We start from the raw sequence: 26,339 nt of genomic DNA on the forward strand, positions 1-26,339 counted from the left end.
CCAGCTTCATTCTTTTGCATCCAGTTGTCCCAGTACCATTTATTGAAGGGAGTATTATTTTCCCATTGCATGGACTTAGTACCCTTGTCAAAAATCAAGTGACCATAGATATATGGAATTATTTCTGGACTCTCAATTTTATTCCACTGGTCTATATGTCTATCATTACACCAGTACCAGATTGTTTTGATTATTGAATCTTTATAGTATGTTTTGAAATTGGGAAATCTGAGTCCTCCTCCTTTGTTCTTTTTCAAGACTGCTTTGGCTATTCGAGGCCTCTTACAATTCCATGTAAATTTGATGACTGGCTTTTCCATTTCTGCAAAGAAGGCTATTGGAATGTTGATGGGATTGTACAGAATCCATAGATAACTTTGGGTAGTACTGTCATCTTAACAATATTAAGTCTTCCAATCCACGGACAGATTGTCTTCAGATCTTTGATTTCTTTCAGCAATGCTTTATAGTTTTCAGTGTGTAAGTCTTTCCCTCCCTGGTTAAAGTTATTTCTGGGTATTTTCTTGTTTTTGATGTGATTGTAAATGGAATTATTCTTTTGCTTTTCAGATTGCCCACTGCTTGTGTATAGAAACCCAACCAATTTTTGTGTATTGACCTTGTACCCTGCCACCACTTTGCTGAATTTATTTATTAGCTCTAGTAGCTTTCTTGTAGATTCTTTGGGATTTCCTATATATAGGAGATGTCACCTGCGAATAGGATAGTTTTACGTCTTCCTTCTCGATTTGGATACCTTTGATTTCTTTTTCTTGCCTAACTCATCTGGCTAGGACTTCCAGTACAATATTGAATAGCAGTGGTGAGAGCAGGCATCTGTGGCTTGTTCCTAATATGAGGGGAAATCTCTCAGTCTTTCTTCATTGAGTATGATGTTAGCTATGGGTTTCTCATAAATGTCTTTTACCATATCGAGGAATTTTCCTTGTATTCCTAGTTTGTTGACTGTTTTTATCAACAAAGGGTGCTGGATTTTGTCAAATGTCTTCTCTGTGTCAACTGAGATGATCATGTGATTCTTTTCCTTTGTTCTTTTAATGTGATGCATTACACTGATTTTCCAATGTTTAAGCACCTTTGCAATCCTAGAATAAATGTCACTTGACCATGAGGTACAATCCTTTTAATATGATATTGGATTCAGTTTGCTACTATTCTGTTGAGGATTTTTACATCTATATTCATAAGGGTTATTGATCTCTGGTGTCTTTGCCTGGCTGTAGTATCAGAGTAATGCTGGCTTAATATAATGAATTAAGAAGTGTTTCCTCCTCTTCTATTTTTTTGGAAGAACTTAAGGATTGGGATCACTTCTATAAATGTTTGGTAGGATTCCCCAAGGATATCATATGGTGTACGACTTCTTTTTGGTTGGGAGGTTTTTAATTACTGATTAAATTTCTTCACTTGTTATGGGTCTTTTGAGATTTTCTATTTCTTCCTAAGTCAATGTAGGTAGTTTACGTGTTTCTAGGAATTTGTCTATTTCATCTAAGTTACCTACTTTTTGGCATACAATTATTCATAGGATTCTCTTATGATTCTATTTCTGTAGGCTCAGTTATAAGGTCCCCACTTTCCCTTCTGATTTTAGGTATTTGCATCTTTTCTCTTTTTTCCCTGTCACACAAAAAAATCTCAAATTCTGGTTTCACTGATTCTCTCTGTTGTTTTCCTAGTCTCCATTTCATTTACCTCTGCTCTTATTATTTCCTTACTTCTGGTAGCTTTGGACATAGTTTACTCTTCTTCTTCTAATACCTAATTGTCATTAGGTATTTTTTAATATGTTTTATTTTTGTTGCTGCTGTTGAGAATATACACAGCAGAACATACACCAACTCAACAATTTCTACATATATAATTCAGTGACACTGATTACATTCTTTAAGTTGTGCAATCATTCTTACCTTCCTTTTCCGAGTTGTTCCTTTCCCGTTAAGTTTCCTGTCTAATCTTTCGGGTTGCTACAGTCAATTTGATCCCAAATAAACAAATCTTGAAAGAGTATAATGCTCTAGGCAGACATTCTTTACTAATTAAGCTAAACTACTATTCGGTTTTAAGAAGACTTCAGGGAATATTTTTGGTTTAAAGTATAAAAAATATCTCAGGGCAAAAGGTTCAGGGGGTTCATCTAGCCTCCATGGCTCCAGAAAGACTGGATTTCATGAAAATTTGAAATTCTCTTCTACATTTCCCCCCTCTTGATCAGGATTCTTCTATGGAATTTTTGAATCAAAATGTTCAGTAATGGTAGCCGGGCACTATCCAGTTCTTCTGGTCTCATGGCAAAGGGGGCATGGAGGCAATTAGCCTCACATTCCATTTCTTCCTCCTATTCCTGACTCTCCTTCTTCCGTTGTTGGTCCAGGCGAAAAGAGACCAATTGTTGTAACCTGAATGGTTGCCCGCAAACTTTTAAGACCCCAGGCACTACACAACGAACTAGGAGGTAATACAGAAGGACTAAACATGTTATTAGGCCAATTAACTGGGCTGTCCCATGAAATCACGACCCTTAACCTCCAAACCAAAGACCCAAATCCCATGAGGTGTTTGGTTGTACATAAGCAGCCTCAGCAGCTACTCTTTTTGTTTTTGTCATTTTTGTAAATATATCTACCACACAGCTTTTGCCAATTCAAAGTTTTACAGGTGTATAACTTACTGACAGCAATTATATTCATCGGCTGTGCAACCCCACCGTTAATTAATGAGATCTTAAAAGTTAGGTTACTGATTTGAAATCTTTCTTTTTTTAATGTAGGTGTTTACTGCTATACATTTCCCTGAGCACGGCCTCTGCTGTATCTCATAAGTTTTGGTATGTTGTGCTTTCATTTTCATTTGACTCTTATTTCATTTCTCTCTCATTTATTCATTGACACATTGTTTAATAGTGTACTGTTTAATTTCCACATATTTGAGTTCCTTCCAGTTGTCCTTTTGCTAATTTCTAGTTTCATTCCATTGTGGTCACAGAAGATACTCTGTATGATTTCAATCTTTTTAAATTTACTGAAATTTGTTTTCTGTTCTATCCTGGAGAATGAACCATGTGTACTGCAGAAGAATCCATGTGTATTGTGTGCTAGGTAGAGTGTCTTACACGTTATTAGGTATAGCTGGTTTACAGTGGTGTTCAAATCCTGTATTTCCTTACTGATCTTCTTTCTAGATGTCCTTTCAATTAATTAAAGTGGTATAGAACTATGTATTTCTCACTTGAATTCTGTCAGTATTTGGGCCTTTGGTGTTAGGTGCATTTATAACTGCTGTTATCTTCTTGATAAATTGACCCTTTTATCATTGTATAATGCCCTTACTTGGCTCTTATAATAGATTTTGGCTCTTATAATAAACAAAGGCTATTTTGTTTGAAATGAAAATAGCCACCCTAGCTCTCTTTTAATCACTATTTACATTGAACTTTTTTTTTTTATTATTCTATTTTCTCACTTTCTACCTATTATGTCTCTTTGGCTCTAAGATGCATCTCTTGTAGAAAGCATATAGATAGAATTTTTTTTTTTTTTAAATCCATCTGCCACTCTCTGCCTTCTGATTGGGAAGTTTAATCCATTTACATCTAAGGTAATTACCAACAAATAAGGAGTTACTTTTATCCCTTTGCTTTTGTTTTCTGTGTGTCTTATACCTTCTTTGTCCTTCATTTCCTTCAATACTGCCATCACTTTTATTTAGTTCATTTTCTCTGTAGTGAGCCATTTTGATTTCCTTCTCATTTCCTTTTGAGTATATTTTTTGGATTTTGTGTGTGTGGTTACTCTGAGGATTACATGTAACACTGTAAATTTATAAGAACCTGGTTTAAATTGATACCAACTTAACTTCAGTAACATACAAAAACTCTATTCCTATGCTGCTCCTTCCACCCTTTATGTAGTTATCATAAACTAATCTTTATACATTATGTGCCCAGTAACTGAAATTTATAATTATATTTTACTATTTGTCTTTTAGAGTCATTTAGGAAATAACTACTAAAGTTAAAAACCAGAATACCATAAGACCCTAATACCATGGGGCCCTTATACTTGCCCATGAGATTACCTTTATTGGAGATCTTTCTTTTCTACACACATTTTCGAGTTATCATCTAGTGTCCTTTCAGTTCTATCTGAAGGGCTCCTTTAGCATTTCTTGTAATGCAGATCTAGTCATCATGATCTCCCTTAGCTTTTGTTTATCTGGGTATATCTTAATTTTGCCCCCATTCGTAAAGACAGTTTTGCCAGATACAGAAATATTCATTGAGAGTTCTTTTCTTCCAGCACTTTGAATATATCATCCTAACACCTTCTTGCTTTCAAGGTTTTTGAGGGAACTAGCACTTAACCTTACAAAGGATTCCTTGCATGTGACAACTCCATTCCCTCCTACTGCTTTCAGGATTTTCTATCTCTGGTGTTTGAATGTTTGTTATAATGTGTCTTGGTGTGGATCTCTTTTGATTTATCCTATCTAGAATTTGTTGCGCTTCTTGAATTTACAGACTCACGTTTTTTGTCAAATTTGGAAAATTTTCTGCCTTTATTTCTTCAAATATTCTTTCTGTCCCTTTCTCTTGCTTCTCCTTCTGGGAATCCCATGATGCATATGATAGTTCACTTAGTGGTATACCACCGTTCCATTAGCCTTTGTTCAGCTGTATTGATGCTATTTTCTTTTTGCTCTTTGGCCTCAATAATTTCAATTGCCTTATTCTCCAGTTCACTGATTCTTTCCTCTTCCAGCTCAAATCTGCTGTTGAAATCTTCCATTGAATTTTTCATTTGAGTTGTATTTTTCAGTTCCAGTAATTGTTTGGTTCCTTTTTACAGTGTCACTTTATTGATATTCTCGTTTTGTTTATGTATCATTTTCCTGGTTTCTTTTAGTTCTTTTCTGGTGTTTTCTTTTAGTTCTTTGAACATTTTAATACTATTGTTTTAACATTTTCTAATCTGTCCATGGAAACCCTGGTGCCATAGTGGTTAAGAGTTCAGCTGCTAACCAAATGGTCAGCAGTTTGAATCCACCAGGCGCACCCTGGAAACCCTATGGGGCAGTTCTACTCTGTCCTATAGGGTCACTATGAGTCGGGATCAACTTGACGGCAATGGGTTTGGTTTGGTTTTTAATCTGTCCACAATCTGGGCTTCCATGGAGACAATTTTTCTCCTTCGTCCTGTTCTTTAGAATGGGCCATCATTTTAAGTTTCTTTGTATGCCTTGTGATTTTTTGTTGAAGCTGGGTCATTAGACTATTACAATGTGTTAGCACTGAGCATAAGTGTGACTTTGCAATTCCCCCATATACACAGTGCTTTCAAAAGCACTAATTTCTACAAGAGATTCTCAGGTGGTCACAGCCTTCCATCTTTGCTCACCACTCCCTCCCCCACCCTGTGTGAGTCCAACTCAGGTTGGACTGAGGCTTGCATCCTTCAGGGAGCTCTCAGACAGATCAGAACAGACACACTGAACAGTCCACCAGCAAAGTATGCCATACTCACTCCAGAGCCAGAGATTGGGGCCTATCTTTGAGAAGGCAAGCCGTGGTCCGACTCCACTGCAGCTGCCCATCTGCTGTACCAGGAGGGTAAGGGATGGAAACACTATAAAAACAAGTTTTCCGACTATTTAGAAGTCATCTTTTTCTTTTTTCAGTGTAGTTGCTGCAATCCTCCACCTACTCTTCAGAGTTCTTACAGAGTTGACATTACAGCTTTCTAGTTGCTTTTCTTGGTGCTCATGTGGGAGCATCAGGATCTTAGACCTGCTCGTGTAGCCACCTTCCCAGAAGTTGTTATTGTTTTTAAACTGTGTCTCTTACTGTGAGTCAACAGCATTGGGAAAAAAAAAAGTTCCAGACTTTCCTAACTTAGATACTATTAATGTTTCTTTCTACAGTACCTTTAGTTATGGCAACTTCCTAGCTCCAAGTGCAATGTGCTATTTTCTCTGACTTTCACCATTTAAAAATTAAATTAAATTAGATGTAATGGAAGGGCAGGAGACTCAGGGTCTAGTCCAGGTCCTACTTTCTAGGACCTAAGGCAAATCACTTCATCTCTGGGCCTTAGATTCCTCATACCTTAAATAAAGAGACTGGACTAGATGATTTCTAATGCTTATTCCAGGTCTAATATTCTTTAATTTCATCACCTCCATATTTTTATGTATTTATAGTTAAGAAATATTAAACAAGAAAATTGCAAATAAATTTCTTTACTGTCTTAATTTTTAAATTTATCGTGGCATTATTTGGCAATTAACATCCTATAAACCCAAAAGATTTGACATAATAATCTGAAAGGATACCCATGTTCATAATTCGAGAGTAAGGTGAAAAAATGCCTAACTTATATGAGCAATCTATATAAATAGTAAGTGGAAAATCTGAAGTTTGTGGCTCCATCCTTTAAAGATCTCCCTTTATAAGTTTATAATTTATTTCAGAATGAAAAGCATTAAAATAAAATTTATTTGAATATATTTTAATGATACTCATCATAAAATCATAAAAATAGTTAGCTAAAAATCTTTCCGTATAATGAAATAATACATTCTCTAAAAGGCAAAGAAATTAAATGGCTGTATAATGAACTCAATGGCAATAGATTTGGTTTTTTTTTTCTGGATAAACCTCTAGAATTTTTACTATGATTCTACTCAGTTGTAGCCCAATTTATTTTTCTATGTTCAATAACTCCAAGTACAGAAAACAAAAATTTACCTTGAGGAGTAGCTTTTCATGTTGCAGGTTATCAGAATCATATGGCTTTTTTCTCTCATTTTCAACATCCACATAAAGCTGTTTATAACCAGATATCTGCAGTAAGCAAGCCTTCATGCAGATTTTAAAACTGCAAATGATAAAATTATTTTTATAAATCGTATTTTCTTATCCCAATACAGTAATACCTTCCACAGCTTGTGGTTTATATGTCTATTTAGAAAGCATTTCCACCCAATAAGCACCAAGAGCCTCCTTAAACACAAAGCATTATATTAAGTATTATGTAAGATATGATAAAACAGGGTCTAGAAAGAAGAAGGCAAGACATGTAGGAATTGCAAAATTTGCAATTACAAGGATTTGTTCTATTTTTCATGTTTTCTCTGTGTAATTTCATGTACTCCAAATACTTATTGCCTGATATCACCAACAGACCTAATTTTCCAAATATATAACGGACAGCTGTATGGAAGGTTTTCTCAGTTCTCCCAAACACCACAGCTTATCTTCCTTGCAGAAACATGCTCTTTCTAAAGACTCTAAATCTATTAATGACATCACTAACCAAGTCTGAACATTCAGAATTCTAATCTGCCAGAAGATAAACTGTGTAACAGGGAGCTCCTAAAAATCAAACACTTAAATGCTCATCAAAAGACTTCACCAAAAGAGTAAAAACAGAACCTATAGACTGGCAAAAATTTTTGGCTACGACATATCCAACAAAGGTCTAATCTCTAAAATCTGTAAAATACTTCAGCACCCCAACAACAAGAAGACAAATAATCCAATTAAAAAATGGGCAAGGGATATGAACAGACACTTCACCAAAGAAGACATTCAGGCAGCTAACAGACACATGAGGAAATGCTTGTGAGCATTAGCAATCAGAGAAATGCAAATCAAAACTACAATGAGATACCATCTCACCCTGATATTACTGGCACTAATAAAAAAAAACAGAAAATAACAAATGTCAGAGAGGTTGTGGAGTGACTGGAACCCTTATGCATTGCTGGTGGGAATGTAAAATGGTACAACCACTGTGGAAAACCATATGGAGCCACCTTAAAAAACTAGAAATAGAAATACCATATGATTCAGCAATTCCACTCCTAGGAATATATTCTAGAGAAGAGCCATCACATGAATAGACATATGCACACTTATGTTCACTGCAGCATTACTCACAACAGCAAAAAGATGGAAACAACTTAAGTGCCAATCAACAGATGAATGGATAAAAAAAATTATGGTACATACATACACAGAATAGAGTATTACTGTGGTGCGATGGATCCCTTTGATGTGGCCTTTCTAGCCATGGTCTTGTAACTCCTACCCAAGTGATTGTGTCGGACTAGGTAAATAAGGCAATTGTGGCCCAGCAACGAGATTGGTCAGTTTTGCCTTAAAGAGAACAAATTCCAGAGCAGAGACAGGATCCCACCACCATCAAAGAAGAGCAGCCAGTGCATCTTTTGGACCCAGGATCCCAGGGCTAAGAAGCTCCTGGAACCAGGAGACTGAAAGACAGAGAGTTGTAACACAGAAGACGACATGAAGCGGTGGCAGAAAAATGACAGCAAGAAAGATCAGCAGGAGACAGCACAGTGGGCTTCCCGGCCCACAAGCAAGAAAGCTGTGTCTTGGGGCAGGAGGCTTGCTAGAGGAGTAGGGTGCTTCGAGCACTTGGTGGAGCTAGGTCTGTTTACCCACAGAGGTAGAGGCGAGTGCCTTTGGGCACTTATCAGCAGAGCTAAAAGAGCTTTGTAACCGTTGCCTGAGCAGGGCAGAGTCAGAGGGCCAGGGAGGGTCCTGCCTGCAAGCACAGCTGGAGAGAGGCTGTCCTGATGGAAGAACCATATGATGAATATTCCTGAACCTGAACTGTATGTAACCTGTTTATTTCCCTAATAAACCCCATAATCGTGAGGCTTGTCTGTGAGTTTTGTGTGTCCGCTGCAACAAATTATTGAACCCAGCAAAGAAGTAGAGAGTGCCGTGGGAGGGACAGTTGGTGTCAGAGTTGGTAAAGACGGTGGAGAGAGGACCTCTACCTCACAGGAATCAGCCTCAGGCTGTTGATCTCAATTTTCCTTCCCCCTTATGAAGTTAAAGGTCAGATGCCGCCCCTATGCCGTTTTCACAACTACGCAATGATAAAGAATGAGGAATCCGTGAAACATCTCACAACACAGATGAATCTGGACAGCATTATGCGGAGTGAAATAAGTCAATCACAAAATGACAAACATTGTATGAGACCACTATTATAAAAACTCAAGAAAAAGCTTACACACAGAAAAAAACAATCTTTGATGGTTATGAGGGAGGGGAGGGTTCAGGAGGGGAAATCACTAACTAGATAGAAAACAAGTGTTAACTTTGGCGAAGGGAAAGAAAACACACAAGATAGGGGAAGTTAGCAAAATCTGACCAAGGCAAAGTCATAGAAGCTTCCTAGACACATCCAAACACCCTGAAGGACTGAATTACTGGGGCTGAGGGCTGGGGACCTGTCATGGATTGAACTGTGTCCCCCCAAAAATATCTTTCAACTTGGCTGGGTTATGATTCCCAGTATTGTATAATTTTGTACCATTTTGTAATCTGATGTGATTTCCTTATGTGTTGTAAACTCAATCACTATGATCTAATAAGATGGATTAGTGGCAGTTATACTGATGAGGTTTATAAAATTGGATAGTGTCTTAAGCCAATGTCTTTGGAGATATAAAAGAGAGAAGCAACCAGAGACACATGGGAACCTCACACCACCCAGAAAGCAGTGCCAGGGGCAGAGTGCGTCCTTTGGACCTGAGGTTCCTGCACTGAGATGCTTCCAGACCAAGAGAAGACTGATGACGTGGACCTTCCTCCAGAGCCAATGAAGAAAGCATTCCCCGGAGCTGATGCCCTGAATCTGGACTTTTAGCCCACTGGACTGTGAGAGAAAAAAATTCCCTTTGTTAAAGCCATCCATTTGTGGTATTTCTGTTATAGCAGCACTAGATGACTAAAACAGGACCTCTAGGTCAACTGGCATAACATAATTCATAAAGAAAATGTTATACATCCTACTTTGGTGAGTAGCGTCTAGGATCTTAAAACTTGTGAACAACCATCTAAAATACATCTATTGATCCCAACCCGACAGGAGCAGAAGAGAATGAAGAAAACCAAAGACACAAGGAAAATATCAGTCCAAAGGACTAATGGACCACATGAACCACAGCCTCCACCAGCCTAAGCCCAAAGAACTAGATGGTGTCCAGCAACCACCACTGACCTCTCTGACAGAGATCATAATAGAGGGTCCTGGACAGAGTGGAAGAAAAATGTAGAACAAAACTGAAATTCACCAAAAAAAAAAAAAAGACCAGACTTACTGGTCTGACAGAGACTGGAGGAACCTCCAAGACTATAGCCCCCAGGCACCCTGCTAACTCAGAACTGAAGCCACTCCCAAAGTCCACTTTTCAGCCAAAGATTAGACAGGCCTACAGAACAAACAATAATACACATGAGGAATGTGCTTCGTAGTTCAATCAAGTATAGAAGACCAAATGGGCAACACCTGCTCAAAAGCAAAGACAAGACAGCAGGAAGGGACAGGAAACCTGGACAAATGGACACAGGGAATCCGGGGTGGAAAGGGGGAGAGTACTGACACATTGCAGGGAATGCCACCAATGTCACAAAACAATTTGTGTATAAATTTTTGAATGAGAAACTAATTTGTGCTGTAAATTTTCACCTAAAGCATGATAAATTTTTTTTTTTTTAATTATTTTTAGGGGAAAAGATGACACAATACTTAGGGGACACTGAGCTTCTGTTAAGAGTAACAGAAAAATTCGGGAATGGTTAACACTGATGGTTGAACAACATGGTGAACATATTTAATGTCACTGAATTGTATACGTGAAGATTGTTGAAATAGCAAATGTTTTGTTACCTATATATTTACCATAATAAAAAAAATTTTAAAGAAAAAACAGAATTCTAATCCTCCTCTTTCTCCATCAACAATATATCCAAAAGGTCCCCAAGTTCTTATCCAATGTATCTCTGAAATGTCCCTCAAAGCAATCCTCGTATCTTCATTTCCCCTGCTGTATATATGGCCTTGTCATCTCTGGCCTAAATGTGCTTCAGTTCTATCAAGTGCTTCTTAACTGTTCTATCTTCATTCTCTCTACCAGCATCCCACATTGCCAAATCTATCTTCCATCTTCCTAAAATACAAATCTGATAATGTAATTTGTTTGCTTAAAAAATGGAGAACAAATTCTAAATTCCTCAGTATAACATTCAAGACTCTTTGCAATGTAATCTCCAATTTAGCATTCTATTCACTTCTCCAACCACTGCTCTGCACGTATCCAATGCTCCAGCCACAAAGGACTCCCTATAGTTCCCAGATACTCAAGTACTTCTATTTCTCTGTGCCTTGTTGGCACTGTTCTACATCGAATGTCTTCCCCTACCCATTCATCAACGTCCAGCTCAAATGTCACCTCTTTTGTGGAACTACCCTTACAGTTCTCTCCCACACCTTTCCCTGTTCCAGCCAAAATAAACTGCTCCTTTCTCTATACTGACATAGAAAATGGTGACTGAGGAGAAAAATTTGTTAAATACTGTGTCAATGTACCAGTGTTGAGACTATAGACATTAAACGAGTGAACACCCCTTTCCTTAAAGGACTTAGAGTTTATTAGGGAAGAACAAGAGTATAGCATAACGGGTTAAACGCCATGCTAGAGCGCTCTATGTAAGGACAGAGCAAAGGCAGCTAACTTAGACTAGAGGAGCCCGGGAGGACCTTCCTGGAGGAGGAGACAGAGCTGAATTTTGAAGCACAAGAAGGACACAGTAGCTGAAGCTATTTATGTAATATTTTAATATATTTATTTAATATATTTAATATCTATGTAATTTAATACAATATTTTAAATTATATTAAAGAAGGCAGGTGGTATAACAGCAAGAGTACACAACTGGATAGAGGTTTCAGCCCTGCTTTTATCACTAGTCGTTTGTAATATTGTACAAGTCACCTCATCTCTCTGGACTTTAATTCCTCATCGAGTGAAATGAGACAATTAAATTAGATGATCTCCACAACCTTTTCTGTCCCAAGGGTTCACAAATGTGTGTGATCTTTATAACTTACCAGATACAAATGCCTAATAAAACAGAATACTGTAAAAACAGCATACCTGGCATCCTTCTCAGGGTTAATATTCTTTTCCTTCATTATATCTTCTACACGTTTGTCCACTTCACCCTGCATGACATGTGTAGCTTCCTGTAAAACCTATTAATGTGAAAGAGAAGTTGAATGAAAAATACCCCTTGTAGCTGAAAAAGAGTAGTCAATTTTGAGGGATTTAATCAACTTTACAATTCAGATATTAAAAACAAATTAGTTTTAAATTTTCTCTGGGGCCAAAATTATTTAAGTATAAATATATTTTTTGACAAAAGAGACACTATATGAGGTATCTGATAAAGATTTCCTTAACCAAGAATCAACAGGCTCTTGACTAATGAGTTCTTGGCTAATGATCTGCTACACAGTGTGCTTATGAAGCAGACTTTTTAAAAAAAATTACATAATAAAAATATATGTAGAAAAAAATTAAAATGCAGAAATCAACAGAGCCCTGGTGGTGCCATGGTTAAGTGTTCAGCTGCTAACCAAAAGGTTTAGCAGTTCAAGTCCACCCAGTGACTCCATGGGATAAAGACCTGGCAATCTGCTTCCATAAAGATTACAGTCAAGGAAACCCTATGGGGTAGGTTCTAGTCTGTCACATGGGGTCACTATGAGTCAGAACTGACTTGATGGCACCCAATAACAACAATCCTACCACCAGAGATAGCCATTAGTAACAGATTGGTATATATTCTTTTGGTCTTTTTTCTATGTATATAAAACAGAAAAAACATATGTCTATAAATGTCCACTGGATCCTTCCTTTCAATAAATAAACAAGTTCACGCCTTCTTTACCCTTAAAAATTTAACTCTTATCCCCTAGTAAGCTACCATCAAAATCCTCTCTGGTATACTTTATACTTCAGGAAAACTGAACTACTACGTTACTTCCAATCAAACCTATAGTTATGCCTGTACTTACTTTGAGCCTTTCATCTGAAATGCTCCTTTCCCCAGTTTCTAAACATAAATTGTCTGCATTTTTAAAACTAGCTTAAACGTCAGGTCCAACAAACTTTCCCTGATCCCATTCAAGTGGAAGTATCCTTTCTTCTCTCGGAAGCCCTGTAATAATTTATCTGTAACCTTTTTATGAACCTTATTACCACCTATATTATAGGTACTTTTATATATTACGTGATAAATTCCTTAAGGACAGAGATTATACCTGGTTTATCTTTTCATACCCTGCATGTAATAGATAGTAATTGACATATAATTACTGAATGGATGGAGATATTCAATAGATAAAAATTTTAAGAAGGACAACTTTTTCAGTAAAAGACATATAAAGTGATACATAACATTATTTAAAAGAAGGAAGGAAAAAAGGAAGGCAGGCTTGCTCCCCAGAAAAAACTAAAAGTTAAAAAGGAAAATGATCAAAGGTTCTAACAATCAGTAAGGATGCAGATATGGTCAACTAGGTCTAGTCTGTCAAATTCTGGGATAATTTGGCTACAAGAAACTACTTGAAGCTTAGAACAGCAGCAGAAGTAAAAGGGCTGCCTTCACGATGAGTGGAAATCTGAGAAACGTGACTTGGTCAGTTTGGAGAATACATATACCATTTCCTACAGAGACAAAGTACGGTCCCAGAACAGTCTTTCAAAGCATACTAATCTGTTAACACAATGGTTCTCAAAGAATTGCTCCTGGCCAGCAGGAGCAACAGCAGTTATTACTTGGGAATGTGTTGTAAGTGCAATCAGAGCGGAATCCGAACTCTGGCGGTACGGCACAGCCATCTCTGTTTTAACAAGCCTTTGGGGATTCTGATGCATGCTCAAGTCTGAGAACACTGTTGTAATAGATCTGAAATATAGCGCTTCTCCAAGTACATCTGCTACAATTTATGATGTTGTTCCTTTGGGAAAATGCATCCCAAGCTCCAATTAAAGGAATTATGTGGGTGGATAAAGTAAATTTTTAGAACCAGCAAGATGTTAGCTTTCTGCACTGCTACATTTCATTTAAAATAAAAAGAGTATTAATCACTCTCTAAGTATTCTGAACACCAGAGTAGGACTCTATATTCCTCGCCCCAATATTCATTCTTGTGCATGAGTTATTCTTATATAGACCATTCATAAATAAAAGTTGCAACTAAATCAGTAAAGCAATATTTTTACAGGTAGTCCTCCAGAACATAATTGGTATGAGTTGCTTCTGGTATAAATTGGTAACTCACATCAACATCAATAGATAGCAGCAACTCAACACTTTTTTATCCTGATTTCACATTTTGCAACATGACCAGGTACATTCGTACATACATAAGTATATGTGAAATATATAGATGGAAGAACACATACATACATAACTGAAATTAAAACTTCAAAAAATGGTATTTAACTTCATTATGAACAATGTTTTCTAGTTATTTTCTACCCTATTCCTTTTGTTGTGGTTGTTGTTTTATACTAATTTTGATCCACTATGAGATTTCAGACAATGGTTTGGATGACCCACACTCCACCTCTGCCACACCAATGCATATACACAAAAAATTGTGAACTACTATAAGAAACTAACAGCATGTAGTAACCTGAGTTATTGGTCTGCATTTTTCACTCCCTTACTATTAAATTATCTATCCACATGCCTATTGTGGCCTTATGGGGAGCTCAGTGTATTTCTCTACCACTTGACTTGGGCTTGGCCGTGGAACTTACTTTAGCCAATGGGATGTTAATGGATGTGATGCAAGGAACCTTAATATGCCTGTGTGGTTGGGCCTGTCCTCATTCTTCAGTTATCCACTGTGAGAGAAAAATTCCCCAAATACCCACTACCCTCCAACCTAGGTCCAAGAATGAGACAACTGAACGGACCTGAACTTGACCACAGCTTGAAGCAGAGCCCCTCCAGCTGGTCCACAGACACATGAGCAAGAAATAAATAATGTATTGTTAAATGCTCTTGATATTTTATAATAGTTTGTTACAGAGCAAAAGCTGACCAAAAAAAAGCATGAGGTGTGACGTACTTTGGATCAAATGGTACAAGAGCCAGGGTCCTTTGTAACTCTCTAAACCTGCTTACCTTTCTCTCATACAAGAACCTATCCTGAAGATACATTCTAAGAGAAGGCTTTCCATAAGACCCTGCTTTCCCAAAACCTACCAACTCTTAAGGCAAAATAAACAGTAAAATCTCAGAACAGGACAAATTATTCAAACACCTTCTTTGTGTGAGAGTAGCACACAAATACACACACACCCAGAGAAAATTTTTTAAAAGTAATATTACTTCTTTAGGAGGAAAATTTCACTCAACACTCATCACAGCAAAGACTCTCCTACTAGGACATTAAAAATAATTCATTCTAAAATTGAGGCCTTCTTTTAAAGAAAAAGTATCTCCAAATTAAGTTTTCTGGAATTATCACTATTATATAGTCAATCCTACCTTATTCTTGGAGTATGTCAAGGAATTTTCTGAAATGAAGAAAAAAAAAGTTACCACTTAAATGCTGTTTCTAAATTACTCCATTTATAAACAGTAAAAATATTAAACCAATCATACATTACTTTAGTAGTTCTAGAAAATATAATTTTTATATAAATAACACAGAATACACTTTAAAATTATATTCTTACAGCATAGAGAACTAGATATGATTCCATAAACCTCAACCAAACACAACATACCAGAGCTAAAGAGGTGAAAACCAAACTTGCTGCCATCGAGTCAATTCTGACTTATGGTGACCCCACAGATTACACAGTAGAAGTGCTCCATAGGGTTTTCTGGGTATAATCTTAATGGAAGCAGATTGCCAGACCTTTCTTCCATGGTACTGCCAGATAGGTTTGAACTGCCAATCTTAGCAGTCAAGTGCAAACCAATGGCACCACCTAGGGACTTCAAAGAGGTGAAGCCAACCTTATTTCCCCCGGGGTCACTGTGCAGACCTCAAACTGTCTACTCACCACCACAAATTCATTCATGGCTGCCTCAGAAGAGTTCAGGTCCCAGAAACTCATCTTAGAACTACAGTGAGAGTGCTCTCGACTACATTTTCTTCATGTGTTTACAGATTACGGTAAGCATTTAGATTTGAGACACTAGCAACTAAATCATACAACAAAGAGGCAACAATGAAATGACTTTAGATTATCTGGCCAACCGTCCTCTACCAGACAAATAACAAAACAGTCTCTCCATTCTTGGCTTCTGCTTCAAGAGTGACAAGAATATTTTTACTGGTCTATTTAAAAAATTCTCTGGCACATTTACTAATACTTTCCTTTTTCTCAGATATTTAAAAAATTCAAGAAAATGCTTTTGCTGCAAAATAAAGCCTTAACATATGCTCTTCCTCCACACTACAAAACACTAACCAACACTGACTGCAGAGGTTTCTTATCAAAAGGTACTTCGTTCTTCCCAGTCAAAAAGGCAAATCTAAGGATTAGGCAATGATTTGTCACCCACGAGGTTCAGAGAAAACTAGAAAGTAGTTAAACTTCAACCATCTAGCTGCCCTGAGGTTTAACCTTCTTATGTCTTATCATTCTTCCAGTATAGGGAACTAGATATGATCCCATAAACCGCAACCAAACACAACATACCAGAGCCAAAGAGGTAAAAACCAAACCCGCTGCCATTAATTCTGACTCATGGTGACCCCATAGATTACAGAGTGCAACTGCTCCACAGCATTTTTAGGCTATAATCTTAATGGAAGCAGTCCCAATGTTGTCTCAGATTCACATTCCAACTGCCAATATCCCACTCTCTAAACCTTACAGGGGTTTCTTAGTAGCACGCTTCTTCAACGCAAAAAGGAAATCTAGTTAATCTGTGATGTTTCCATTCGAGACAGTAAGCATGAGCTGCAGCAGCTGCTTGGTTCTCCCTACCGTGGTCCAAGAGAGGTGACCTCAAACTGCATTTCTCACTCATCTGCGCTCTCATTTAAAGCTGCATTTTTATTTAAGAATTGAGGAAATGCGGGATTTTAGAGTAGCATTACTCTATTATGTGGCCAAAATGTAAGCTACATACGCACTTAATTTTTTTCTAGTAGCTACATTAAAAAGAGTAAAAACTAACAGATAAAATTAATTTTATTTTTAACCCGATATATCCAAATTATCATTTCAACATATTGTGAACATAAACAACTGTCGAGGTATTTTCGCATTCTTTTTTATAAAGTCTTTGAAATTCAATGTATATTTTACAATTACATGCATTTCAACTTAGGCTAGTCACATTTCAAGTGCTCAAAGCATATGGCTAGTGACTCCTGTATTGGACAATGTGCATTGAGAGTCTAATAATCTTTCCTAGGGACCACTGGATACCTACTGTTCTTCCATAAACAGTAAGAAACTAAAAGATTGATGAAGGATCTTGACTATAAAAATGAGTCTAAATCCAAACACTCACTCTTTTTTTATTATTTGAATGAAAATTTCAAAAGGATTATACAAGTATAGAGATTTTTCTCTAGAAAATACGCTGCAATCAAAGGAACAACTGATAAACTTCAGGAGCCACAGAAGATAATCGTTCGCACATATGGGGAATTAAACACTAATCAGTTTCTTTTTCTATAAATTTATACAATTTTTAGAGCTGAAAGGATTCAAAGCTAGATTTCAAAGTTTATGAAACTCAGTTAAAGTGACTTAATCAGGATACACAAGGAATGTGTATGTCACTACAGTTATTGAGAAAAAATACTCAGAGCTAAAATTTTATTAGTTTTTAATTTCTTTTTCAAATAACATTACCTATCCTGTGTGTCCTTTGTGCACCTACATAGGTATCAAAAATTCGTTGCAATTCACACTTCCCAGTCATCTGTCGTAAGATCCATTTCATCCAATATCGAAAAAAGTTTTCGTAGAAGAACTCCCACAAAGAAATAAACATGTTTTCTGAAGAAGAAAATATAGGAAAGGCTTAAAAATTAATTGAACTAAAATATATATATATATAATTTATAGTTTATCCAATTCATCAAAACTATTATTATTGTGTCCATTTTGTGCTGGCGCTTACTTAAGCATCTAAGAAAACAATGACGGTGAACTTACACCACTTAGATGATTTAAATGATGGCTGGTCAAATAGTCAATTTATCGTTTAAAAATATTAACCGTTGAAATCCAAACAACTTACTACCTTAGAGTCAGTCTACTTAATAGGTTGAAAGAATGATTGCAGAATGATCTGCACTTTTTGTTAAATAATTGTATTTCATATTTGTTTCCTATTTTAATTTCTCAATCTTCGAAAATTCGGTCCCAACAGTTAAAAACAAGAGGACTCCAACTAAGCAGCGATTAAATAAAATATACCAAACATCAGAATTGTTTTCATCAAGAAAAAACTCTTCTCAACCCTTAGGGGTAATTCCAGTTACATTTGTTCCAGTCAAGGACGCTAGCAAATAAAAACGCTACATATGGCTTACAAATTGAAGTTTACACGTTGAACACGGAGTAGATCACACCGTGGCCAATTCTTGATTTTTCATTTCAACAAGTGAAGAGCAGAAATACTAAGTCAAAAAACTACACCTTCAATAAATCTGATTCTTTACGTCATACGAAAATTCTTCAGTTCCCAAATGAAGAGGGCGGGGTGGGATGGGGGGAGGGGAGTGCAAGTGAGGAAGAGAGACTTAAAAACAAACAAAAATACCCATCTCCTTCCTGTCTTAAACATGCCCACAGACACATCATCTCTGGACTAGGGCCTGAGGGACTGTCAAATTCGAAATCCCAGCAGATCAGTGCAGAAACAGTGCACGTCAGAGGTGAGCTGAACTGTATCTTTAAAATGAATCCATTTGGTCCGCGCTCATCATCAAGAAAGAATCAGAACTACCACTCAGAGGCAACGACTGCCTCGTGGCGCCAGAGCTCCCCAGACCTCAGGGAGTCGCTGCGCCGGCGCCCCTCCCGGAGCGGACCAACCTCGGCTTGGGCAGCGGATCGCCAGTGGGAGGGAACGACTCGCACAAAGCACCGCCTGCCCCGTAGATCCGCTGACGTTCCGCAGGACTCAGCGAGGCGTGCGCAGTCCATACCGAAGCAGCATAGGGTGAGGGGAGAAAAAATAAAAGCAGCCACATCACAAAGTGGAAGAACTAGGGAGAGCTGGAACTACCTCGGTTTCCTCAATTGCAAATCTTGCCCTTACAGCCAGCAACGGAAACGACGCTACTCGCGGAGCGCTCCCTGCAAGCACCGCGACCCGGAAGTCAGGGAGCAAAGCTGCGGGATCGCCTTTCCCGGGCCTCTGCCCGCCCCGCTCCCCCTACTACCTCCTCCGATTGGTCCGCGCTCCACCTATCGCTAAGGCTAAAAGGAGGTCGGACAAAAGTTGCCAAGGCGCGCGTGCTCGGATTTTAGCGACGCCCGACGGTTTCCCTGGCAACGGCAGCCGTGCTACAGACCCAGCCCTAAACATTACTGTTTCTTAACGCTGCTCGTGAGACACTTCATATCGTTTGTGCAAATTGAAACCGTCTACTGCTCCGAGGCTCCAAGCACAGAAAATGTGTGCTTTTGGTAATTTTTATAGTGTCAAGGTTACAAAAAGTGCGTTCTGTGAAGTAACTATTATTAGCTCCACTTTACGGATGAGGAAACTGAATTTAAATGACTTGCCCAAGACCAACACGTGGCAAGTAAGGAGAGCTCTATATGTTGAGAGGAGCTCTGGTGACGCAGTGGTTAAGAGCTAAGGCTGCTAACCAAAAGGTCAGCAGTTCCAATCCACCAGCTGCTCTTTGGAAACCTTGTGGGGCAGTTCTACTCTGTCTTATAGGGTCACTATGAGTTGGAATCGACCCACGGGCAATGGGTTTGGTTTATATGCTGAGAAAAAGAATTGAACTTTATCCTATAATAACAAACATCTAACAGTTAATTCAGTGATTGAACATTTATTCCTTAACTAGTTGTTTTTATTGCAAAAGTAATTTATGCATGTCTTAGGCTGGGTTCTCTAGAGAAGCAAAACCAGCAAAGCATATAAATATATATACAGAGAGATTTATAGCAAGGAAACAGCTCATGCAATTGTAATGGCTAGAACATCCCAAGTCCATGGATCAGGGTAGAGGTCTCTCCCAATTCATGCAGCTGCAGAAGCTGGCGAGCCCAAGATCGGCAAGTCGGAGAGCAGGGCTCCTGCTCACAGGCTGTGAAGGTCAATGAATTCCAAGATCAGCAGGCATGACCGCAAGGTTTCTCCTGATTCATGTAGTTGCAGGGACTGGCGAACCCAAGATTGGCAGGTCAGAGAGCGGGGCTCCACTCATAGGCTGTGAGGATCGACAAATCCCAAGTTCGGCAGATAAGCTGACAGCTCAAGTCCCAAGAACTGGAGGTGAGAGGACAGGAGGCAGCTGCAGGATCCAGAGTGAGCAAAAAGCCAGAATGTCTGCTTATATTCAGATGCAGGCCACACCCTCAAGGAAACTCCCTTTCATCTGATTGGCTACTCACAGCATATTCAATCATGGGAGTGATCACATATAAATACTGAGAATCATGGCCCAGCCAAGTTGACACATGATCTTAACCATTACAATATGTATGATAAAAATCTCAAACAGTACATTCATTAATTCAACAAGTATTTGTTGATTGCCTGTTATGTGCCAGGCAGTGTTTCAAAAGGGGGTGTGTGAGGGAAGTTATTACATCCAGTGTAGTCAGGGAAGTCTCAGTGATAAGGTGATGCTTGAGCAGTGTTCTGAATGAAGTCTCTCTGGAGAAAGAGTGTTCCAGGCTGTAGGAAGGGCAAGTGCAAAGGCCTTGAACTGGGAGCATATTGATATGTTGGAAAAATAGTAAGAAGGCCTGTTTGGCCAGAGGAGAAAAAATAAGGGGGAGAGTTGAATATGAGTACAAAAGACAACTTACATTTGAAAAATACATTCTCCCATAGGCCCAGGGTGACTGGCTTCCTGAGGTCCCTTGCTCAGGAGCAACCCGTATTACAGTCTCTTGTTTATACTAACAGAAATATTATATTCAGGTATCTTTACATATATTATCTCCATACCCTTGATAACACGTATTGAAGCAACCAATACACACTTTCCACACCTCAACCAACATTTTTAAAAAGGATACAAATTGTATAACACTAGACATGTGAGGAGTGCATAAGCTGCCCCACAGAAACAGCCAACTTGTTAATGAAACCTGGATATATAGTATAATAATAAAATCATAGACTCTTAGATCTTGAAGAGACCTTAGAAGTCTCTAATAAAATTTTTTTTCAAATTTTATTGTGTAGATAACAAGATCCAGAAAGGCAAAGTGCACAGCCAATTTGGCAAATTAAGAAGTGGAAACTAATTTCTATTTCAGGGGTCTCTCCATTATTACATAAGATCTTTATATAATATTAAGTAAAATAATCCTATAATACAATTATATGTAATTCTTTTACTTTTTCAACATGCAACACTGGTGGTAGGGAACACAGAAGGGAACTCTCTTGTCCTTGTCTGCATGCTGCCTCTTGGCCCACTTCAATCCATGTTATTCCTCAAGAAAAGAGAATGCTAATCTGTTTGGTCAGAACATAAGAAATTGATTGAACTGCATTTATTGGAACCAGAGTCACTGTACATTAAAATGTCACATACCGATTACCTCTTCTCTTCCACTAACTCACTTGCAGATGGGTTGGCAGTTTGAACCCACCCAGTGGCTCTGTGAGAGAAAGACCTGTTGATCTGCTTTCATAAGGATTACAACCAAGAAAACCCTATGGGGCAGTTCTGCTGTATCACATGGGGTTGCTGTGAGTAGAAATCAACAGCACCCACCTAACAACAACAATGTATTAAACCAGTCTGTCCTTCAGGGAAGATTGGCCATCTCTCTTCCTTATTCTCTTTGGTTTTCTTTTTCCATGTGGTTCACCAAATTGTGACCAGGTTCTAAGATTAGGGTTCTGGCATCATGGGAAGGTGGGACCTACTTAGGTCTGTGACCTAACTGGTGTGCTTTTACCTGGCATTATCAGATACACCTAAATAAAAACCAAAGGCTATTGTGTAAAGGAGTTTGGTTATATTTCTGAGTAGTATTGAGGAATCTGTTTTCTTAGATTCTCAGACTAATAACTCGATTTTGTTGTTGATGTTGTTGTTAGGTGCCGTTGAGTTGGTTCCAACTCATAGTGACCCCATGTACAACAGAACGAAACACTGCCTGGTCCTGCCTCATCCTCACAATCGTTGTTATGCTTGAGCCCATTGTTGCAGCCACTGTGTCAGTCCATCTCACTGAGGGTCTTCCTTTCCTCTTTTTCCCTGACCCTCTACTTTACCAAGCATGATGTCCTTCTCCAGAGACTGATCCCTCCTGATAACATGTCCAAAGTATGTGAGACCTAGTCTCGCCATCCTTGCTTCTAAGGAGCATTCTGGCTGAACTTCTTCCAAGACAGTTTTGTTTGTTCTTCTGGCAGTCCGTAGTATATTCAATATGCTTCACCAACACCATAATTTAAAGGTGTCAATTCTTCTTCTGTCTTCCTTATTCATTGTCCAGCGTTTGCATGCATATGAGGTGATTGAAAATACCATGGCTTGGGTCAGGGGCACCTTAGTCTTCAAGGTGACATCTTTGCGTTTTAACACTTTAATTTTAGAAACTGCTTAATGGGAAGAGTTGTTTGGTATGACTACTAAACAACAACCTGTTGCGATGTTCAGCATTTAACCCTTAGAGGACCTAAATTAAGTAATGCTCCTTCTGGAGTGTGGGAGTTCTAGGGTGAGGAGAAATTATACTGAGAAGGGAAAATTTTCACTCCTTTCACTAACAGTGAAATGGAATACCTCTGTGAAAACAGTAAAAATGTTAAAACCCTGATTGGTTTTATGATGATTTTTGTTGAGCTTCCTTGAATAACATGCCTCTGACCCAAACTATGATAGACTTTGTGATTTGGGGGAACCCCTCAGGCATAAATTTCCCATGTGATGCTTCTAATGAGAGAACAATGGAATATACAAGATGCCAAGGCAGAGTTGTTCTCATAGCTGCTAGTCATGGACTTCACCAATGGAAACAAAGTTTAAGTCATTCACACAAAAGTTGCTGGGGTAAAAATAGTAACTAGAAGAAGGAAAATAAAAGTTAAATCAGGTAGAACTGTTTATATGATTGTTTAAAAAAGAGAGGGGTAGAAAAGGAGAAAATTGACAGGATCTTTACACATGAACATGAACAATAGTTGAGAAGAGAGAAAGCTACTCTAGTTCTTGCATCCACCACAGGTAAGGTACTCTATTGGAACTGTTTCAGTCATCCCAGCCTGGATGAGTTTAAATTCAATGATACTGAAAGGAAACAGGAAGATAAGGCGTCTTTAGCACAAGGCAGTGGTTTTAATTTCTCTTTTAAGGTTATGAGAGTAAAGGATGATTAACTTGGCCACAAAATCCTCATTTGACCCTTGCTGGGGAGTCTAAAATTGTATGATACAGTTAATGTTGAGTGGCAGAGGGTAGTGAAAAACCTGTTTGGGACTACTGAATGATGGTGCAGAATGTACCATAGTACCAGCAGAGGAATGGAAAGGCAATATTAAGGTATGAAAATTGAAGCTTAGAGCATATAGAAATGCCATGGCAAATAGCAGCAGAATCACTACAAAACTTCAGATGGAGAAATAAGAAAGAAATATCCAGTTATTGCCTTTGTTGTTTTAGGTGCTGTAGATTCTGTTCTGACTCATAGTGACGCTATGTACAATGGAATGAAATACTGCCTGGTCTTGCACCATCCTCACAATTGTTGTTATGCTTGAGTCCTTTGTTGCAGCCGCCGTGTCAATCTGTCTGATTAAGGGTCTTCCTCTTTTGCGCTGATCCTCTACTTTACCAAGCATGTTGTCCTTCTCCAGGCACTGGTCCCTCCTGATAACATGTCCAAAGTACCTGAGTCGAAGTCTCGCCATCATTGCTTCTACGGAACATTCAGGCTGTACTTCTTCCAAGACAAATTTGTTCATTCTTTTGGCAGTCCATGGTATATTCAATATTCTTCACCAACACCATAATTTAAAGGTGTTAATTCTTCTTCCATCTTCCTTATTCATTATCGAGCTTTCGACTTGAACATAATTAGAATGGATTGATGAAGGTCCCTTGCCAACTTAAAGCCAAATGTCACAGAAGTCAACATTTCACGTAGCTTTAACTGAACATGCAAAGTGGAAGCCCTGAAACTTGGTTAAACCTTTCTTTTATTTGTAGTAAATAAAATTTATATTTACTTCCTTTTATATGTAGTAAATATAAAACAGTATCAGATTCTAGAAGGACACAGGAAATCTTATCTTTCAGGAAACAATGGAAGGAGAAATGCTAATCTCCACTAATACTTTCTATTAACCTTATGTGGCCCATGAGAAAAACAGATGGTTCCTAAAGATTAATTGTTAAGTATCATGATTTAAACAAGATAGTTTCTTTGTTAGTGTCTGTTGGGCTAGGTATCATAAAAGCTGTACAAAAGGTCCAGCAAGCTGTTATTTGTGATAGATTAGGCAAATGCTATCGTCTTGCTCTCACTCTCAGAAGGAAGTTAAACCCAGTTTGCTTTTACATGAGAAGGAATATAATATATATTTATGGTCCTTCCCCAAAGTTATCTGAATTCTCCAACTCACTACTACAATTTGGTGAGGTGGAATTTACACATGATCACCATCAAAATTAAGTGAACTCACTATATTGATGACATTATGATAATTTATCTCTTTGAGGGAGAAACTCAGAAAATTTTGAGAGTTGTAGTTACCCATATGACTTACCAAGAATGCTCAGTCAACCCAGCTAAGATTCAGAGCCTAGCCCAATCGGTGAAGTTTCTAAAAATAACTTGGGCTAGGCCAGTAGAGGTATTCTACAAACAGTAAAGAATAAATTACTCTCCCTCGAGGATCCTGCCAATAAAAAGAAGACACAACACCTTGTGGGGTTATTTGGATTCTAGAAAACGTATATATCATATCTGGGGATCTTATAAATCTAAATACATAAAGTAACTAATAAAAATCTTAATTTGAATAGGGTCCTGAGCAATGGCAACCTTTGGAAACTCTACACTGGGCTACAGCAAGCTATGAAAAATCTATAATGGACAGGGACCGAAGTGTGCTACTGGGACCCTATGATTCTAACACATACACACATGATTTTAGAAGTTTCTGACGCTAGAATTAATGCCAATTAGAGGTTTTACTTAATATAATACTGGCACCTAGTGGCTACCACTGGGATTTTTTTTTAATCAAAAACTTGCTAATGATGCTAGAGAGCCAGTTTGCCAGCGTGCTATTGGCCTCTAGTGAAAAACAGTCCCCGTAACTTAAGAGCATCAAATTATATTAAGATCTGAAATACCTATTATGTCATGGATGTGATATCGGAAAGAGGTTGTAATAAACAGGAAGCTGCGCAACAAAATGCTCAAACAAAATGGAATTCATGTCATGGAGTATCTTTATAACACATACATGAGCAGGTAGCATCTTTGCTTTAGGACTAATTTTAAAACTCCCAAGAAGCAGTTCATTTCTGTTGCTGAATGATCTAAACCTCATGACTTTCAACTACAGTAAAACAAGTTTCTTGGTTTATCGATGAGAGTTCCTTTATAGTAGGTTGAGACACATGATAACCGTCTGCTGCTACTTGCCTGTGGACAGTAAAAATAGAGTCAAATAAGGGAAGTTCAAGCAATGGGCCGAGTAGAGAGCAGTACACATGACATGGGGGGAAGAACTTAGTTCTTTACTTCAGGGCAATGTCTGGATATTTACAAAGTCACAGGCAATAACCAAAGGCCTAACTGTGTAGTTGGGAAAATGAGAACTTTGATAAGTGAACATTGAGAATGCCCCAGTGCAGGGGATGCAATTTTGGAAGGCCCTATGGGACTTCCACGGAAGAGTAGAATGGGCCACACGATGCTCACAGTGAGAATCAAGTTGACTCAGCAGGAGACAGGAGTGTGATGCTGATTACCTGCCATCCACTAGAAGTAGCTACCTGTGTAATTTGAGTCGTGCCAAAAATAGAGGGTCAGCGAAAAAAGAGGAAGACCCTCAACGAGATGAACTGACACTGGCTTCAACAATGGGCTCAAACAACAATGATTGTGAGGATGGTGCAGGACCACGTGGTGTTTCATTCTATTGTACATAGGGTCACTATGAGTCAGAATCGACTTGATGGCACCTAACAACAACACAGTGGTGCCAAAGCCATGAAATAATGGGTGCAATAATGTATTCCACTTGTCTCTAACCTAAGCCATTAATATGGTAATAG

General features: G+C 38.2%; 1 protein-coding gene across 4 annotated transcripts in view; it reads right to left on the reverse strand.

The window, feature by feature from the left end:
• ELMOD2 (ELMO domain containing 2) overlaps positions 1–19,260 on the reverse strand; it is a 40,967-nt gene extending 21,707 nt beyond the window's left edge. Inside the window, exons 1-5 of one of the 4 annotated variants that reach the window (XM_023739731.1) lie at positions 19,130–19,260; positions 17,746–17,892; positions 15,410–15,438; positions 11,998–12,095; positions 6,767–6,896 (exon numbers count right to left, since the gene is read on the reverse strand). In XM_023739731.1, the coding sequence (XP_023595499.1) occupies positions 6,767–6,896; positions 11,998–12,095; positions 15,410–15,438; positions 17,746–17,887 (399 nt within the window). In that variant the 5' untranslated portion in view covers positions 17,888–17,892; positions 19,130–19,260. The other 3 variants (XM_023739733.1, XM_023739732.1, XM_004385473.2) reach the window with 3 other exon arrangements.
• Positions 19,261–26,339: the final 7,079 nt, after the last annotated feature.

The sequence above is a fragment of the Trichechus manatus genome, unplaced genomic scaffold (genome assembly GCF_000243295.1).
Source record: "Trichechus manatus latirostris isolate Lorelei unplaced genomic scaffold, TriManLat1.0 scaffold00139, whole genome shotgun sequence".
NCBI lineage: Eukaryota > Metazoa > Chordata > Mammalia > Sirenia > Trichechidae > Trichechus > Trichechus manatus.